Below are 4905 nucleotides of genomic sequence, written 5' to 3' on the forward strand. Positions count from 1 at the left end.
ACGGAGCCACCGAGTCACCCTACGGGTACCACATGGGTAAGCTGCCCCCTCGGGAGGCTTCCCCGCTGCTCCCGTTTTCCCAGCACCCTGTGCAGGAGCGCCCTGGGGCCCCCCAGGCTCCCAGGGTCCAGACCCACGGTGAGGCTGCGACCGTGCAGGAGGCAAGGGCCACCAGCCTGTGCTATTTCCCGCTTCTCGGGAAATAGTACAGCCAGAGCAATAAGTGAAAACAAGTGCTTCTGCAGGTTCCCGGTGAGGTATGGAGCTCCCAGGTGGTACCAAAGGAGAAACAGGGCGCAGGCAGAGGCATGCAGAATGATGTTTTGCTGTACGTAGTTTTCGGAAAGGAGGTGGAATTGTTATCGGTGTTTAAAATTCCATGCAGGTGATCCTGTGTGCAAAACTATTTTTGGAGCTCAAGTTTAAAAGAAATGTCTTCATACACCAAATGTATCGACCAAGTGGATAGGAGTTACCTTCCTGAGCACTTATTTTTCTGTTGTTATCAACAGTAAAGACAAATACTAATAAAAGTGGTTTTCTAGTAAAGGATCTTTGTTAAACAGCAAAGGTATTTGCTGTGAAACTGCTTGCAGTGAAAGAGCAGAAAGGGAGATTTATTTTTTTCCCCTCTTTTTTTTGCTGTCATGTTCTTAATATCAGATGAGTAGCCCTTTAAGATCAAGGTTCATGTTTGTGGTATGTTCTTTCACTTAAGCTTTTTAAAGGGCAAGATTGAAGAGCCTCATCCATGCCAGGTATATTCGGTCTGCAGCTGTGAACATTGCAGACTGATTTAAAACTAAGCTAATGGCTCAGGGAAAAGGGGATTTCTATTTTCCTTCCCTCCCATTCTTTTCACACCCCCAATCTTGTTTGCCTAGAGCATACTCTAGTTTCACTTCTTTTTTTTTTTCCTCTCATGCAAACCTATCATGCGGCTTATTAAAAAGCAAATTATCTTGTCAAATTACCCATTGCTTTAATTTACTGCCAGTATAAGTCTGTGACTCGACAATTCACTGGAAGGCTTTACATTGACTTAGGATCTGTTATTACATTGAGTTCATAGTACTGATTCATGGCAAAGAACTGGAGGGGAGGAGGAGGGTTCTCTGTGCCACTGCTTATGAGTCAGACTGTACCTTGAAGGCATCGATGTACCTTTTAAGGTGTTTGCTTAATAGTTTGCTAAATTACTCCTTGGGGTGTTGCAGTGTGTTTACTATTCGTGCTCTTCAGGTGGTTGGAGAAAAGGAACAGAAGGCTTGGGGAGAGCGTGCCCTAGCTGGGCTCTGCTCTGTACACACAATCTAATTTATAAATTCTTATGCTGAAGGAGCACTTTAGTTTCCAATGTATCTTGACCTAACTGAAAGAGAATGTTTGACCAGCTCCTGAGCTTGCGCTTTTGCATGTATACCTTGTGATGCTTGTGGTTTTGCTCTTAAGAAACAATTAAATTGTGTGGCTAACACTATAACTCTATGAATAGATTTCTTGCAGCCAAGAAATACAAATATACTTTTTGAATTATTTTGCAAGTACTTAACATTTAGCTTGGAAATTCTTCATTGCTACTAATAACTTCAAAATGTATACATACAGGGTTGTAAGTTTTACGCGCTATTTCATGGATTGTAGTCTCTTTACCAGTATATTTATCAATCAGAACTATACAAGCTTAGGCAAATATAGTAATTTGGGACCTCACAAACTCTGCGATGTAAAGGTCACTGTTTTACAGAGATGGAAAGGAGTTCTTAGCCTCGAGAAGATGGGCATGTCTGAAGAGAGGTGTGTGAGTTACAAGAGGGCAGATATAACAGATGGCACGGTAGTAAAATGTGGAAGGAATATAATCTGATTTTAATTTTATGCAGCTAGTGTCAGAATTTTTGTACAGTCAGAGCCTCAGTGTTTACACAATCATAGTATACTGTTTAGTCTCACTTAAGAAAGGATTTTAACTGTGAAAGTTCATATAAAAATTTTTCTCACTCTTCAATTTATAATGTTCTTGTGTGCATCACACTTGAAGTACTTTCAAGCACTGCATGTAAGCTGCCCAGTTTCTTTGGTGGTCTGTATCTGATATCCCTTCTCTGCCTGTATCCCCTCAGCCTTCCCTACATCATTTGAGCGTGGCTGCGTAGGATGCAGCTGTGAGGAATCTGTGCAGGCTCAAGGACTATGAAAATAGAGATGCAGGGAGAGGGATAGAGCTACACATCCTGTTAGTATTATGACTCATTTTCTAATTTAACTTATTTAAAAGCTCGATAAACACTGACTTTTTCACCATTTTCAAGTCCTTACTTAACTGCTAGGATCTACCACTTCCATAATGCCAGCTAGCTCTCTGCACTGGAAAGAGAAACTCTAGTGGTATGATAGATTCTGTCAAAATATGCCACGTGTAAGCTTCAAAATGACAAAATTTTGTTGTGGAGCTTGATGAAAGGGAGTAGCTTAGAGACTACAATGGAAGAGGAGGGAGATGATGTGGTAAAAGACGAGCAATTGTGGAGAGAGAGGAAAAGCACTGAAGGCCCTTGAAAATGAGAACAAACAAGTTAATGTGATGAAGCATGGAAATTTGGGCAGTTGTTTAAATTTGTATATGCAAGAGAGACAGAATTTATGTTTATTGCAACAGGTTATTCCCACTGCTGAAATTTAGTAAATTGAAGGTGGGAATAGGAATGTTGAGAAGTTTGGAAGGAACAAGCTACAAAGGGTGATCAAGATGAAGGATAGATCAGGCCTTGAATAAGACCAGCTGTTCAGAGAGCTTACCAGTTCTGTGGATAAAATGGGAAGGTGACCCTGGAGTTACAGGGCTGAGTTTCAGGAAGGACAGCAGCGCATTAGAGTTGAAGAAGAAAAGTTAGGATTTAGCTTTAATACAGGGTTCTTTCTTGTGCTAAACAACAGGAGGTATGACTAAGACGCACCGCAGTACTCGAAGAAGTAGAGAGACAGATTATTTATAAAGGAAGTATAGGGAAGGACAAGGTCTTGAACAAGGTGTGACCCCTCCTTTGGGAAGGGGGAGAATCTGAATGAACCCCATGGGATATTAAGAGAGGTGGAAGAAAGGCTGAGTGAGGATGAACTCGTCAGCAAAGAAGGGTCAAGGGGCTTTTGGTTGGCTGTTGCCTTCAGCAGCATGAAGGACAGTTAAGCAGACAAGAATAATGAAGGCAAAGTAAAACGTGGAGTTGACTAGAACAGTGTGTGTGTTTTGGTTTTGGGTGTTATTTTTTTAGCCATCAGATTCCTGAAGGCTTTATGTGCAGCTACGTAACTATCTCATCTCAACTCTATGGGCTCAAACTTTAATTGTATAAACCACAAATTAATTTTTCCCAGATACTTTCTTAACTATTCAGAAATAAATCTGCCATCTTTCTCATTCCCAGGAAAATATGGCAGTTGTATGTCTTACTGTTTTTTGTCAGTACACAAAAATGATACGAAATCTGGAGGCGGGAAGGAAAGCCAGCATTGTGTGATCACTCAAGTCCCTGCAAGCTGCTGCTGGTCAACAAGCCGTGGTTTGAAAGCATTTGGCGTAGTTCAACTATTAAGGAGTACAATCTCTCGGTCTCCAAATTTTTCTTAATGAGCAAAGGCCTCTGGGTTGGAAAGAAGAAGGGAAGAAGCTTGATTAACATTACAAAGTAAGGACTGCCATGGAAGATGCATTGGTGAACGTGATTCATAGAGATAATTTAGAAAGCAGTTATCCTGGAGGTGGGCAGGGAGGCAGTAAGGTTAGTTGTGTGGGTGACCTGCCTTTACAGTTCTCCCACATCTTGCCAAAACTAAAATTACAATAGATTGCACACACTTGGTCTCTAACCTGGTAAGAAAAACTGCACAAAAATTATCTTAGAGAGCTGCAGAAACTTTGCTTTTAAGCATTGTTAATTTCTCATCAGAATAAATTCAATTGCTTCTAGACTAGAACATAATACCTTAGATGTGCTGTCACTAGGTAGCCAAATATTTTGATGTTTTACGCTAGCAGATTTTTATTCAGCTGGATTCTGTTTTCGCTTTCATACTAACACATGCTTGACATGGGGACTGAAAGGAATGATTGTTCAAACCTGTGTACTCCCACTCCTTTTCTTGCGGGAACATCAGATTTAAACTGACAAATTGTCTCTCATCCTTCCTCACCTAGCAACCTTTTCATATCGTCTCAAGTTCCAATTGCAGTTGTTTGTCTTCCCATGAATTCTGTCTGTCCTTAGACTGAGAACTTCACTGGGGTATTGCTTGTTTTATCTGAGTGCTCGAAAAGATCTTGGTGTGTGATGGTTGTGGGTGTTAACGAGTGGTTGTCTTGGTCGCTAAGCGGTTAGAACGCAGGCCTGGAGTTTGATGGCCCAACCTCAAACAGACCTTATGGGGAGAGCCAGGTTACCTTATACACAGGCAGCATTTAGACTGTGGTCGTCAGCTGCTTGCATCCCAGCAGAGAAAACTTACAGTTCATGGTGGCTCTTCCTGATGGCTTAATACATGGATCAAAGCCATTCTTTGGTGTAAAAGCTGGTGTAAAAAGGAGGGAATGGGCCCTAGCTAAAATAAGGGAACAAAAGGAAATGTGGTTAACGTTGAAATTAAGACTTAGATTTGTGAGCTGACTGTGGTTTCCTCCCCTCACCCCCAACAAGACCGAATACAGAACTAATGGAAGTAAAAGTCTTACCACAAAGACTTGATGTTAAGTTTCTCTGTTCTGTCTTCATAAAACTGTTTTTTTGAAAATGTTGCTTGGCTGAAAGGAAGGGGAAATAAAACAGTTTTGTTTTCCTACCAGTATAATAATGAATAGGATGGGTTGCTTATCACCGACTTTGAAGCCATTACATTTTTCTAAACACAACA

General features: G+C 41.2%; 1 protein-coding gene across 1 annotated transcript in view; it reads left to right on the forward strand.

Moving 5' to 3' along the window:
- The first annotated feature begins 6 nt into the window (after window positions 1-6).
- Window positions 7-4905, forward strand: part of RAB40B (RAB40B, member RAS oncogene family) — a 26956-nt gene continuing 22057 nt past the window's right edge. The window contains exon 1 of the mRNA XM_009637804.2: window positions 7-36. Within this exon, the coding sequence (XP_009636099.1) occupies window positions 33-36 (4 nt within the window). The 5' untranslated portion in view covers window positions 7-32. The remainder of the gene's footprint in view (window positions 37-4905) is intronic.

The sequence above is a fragment of the Egretta garzetta genome, unplaced genomic scaffold (assembly GCF_000687185.1).
Source record: "Egretta garzetta isolate BGI_Z169 unplaced genomic scaffold, ASM68718v1 scaffold34, whole genome shotgun sequence".
Lineage (NCBI taxonomy): Eukaryota > Metazoa > Chordata > Aves > Pelecaniformes > Ardeidae > Egretta > Egretta garzetta.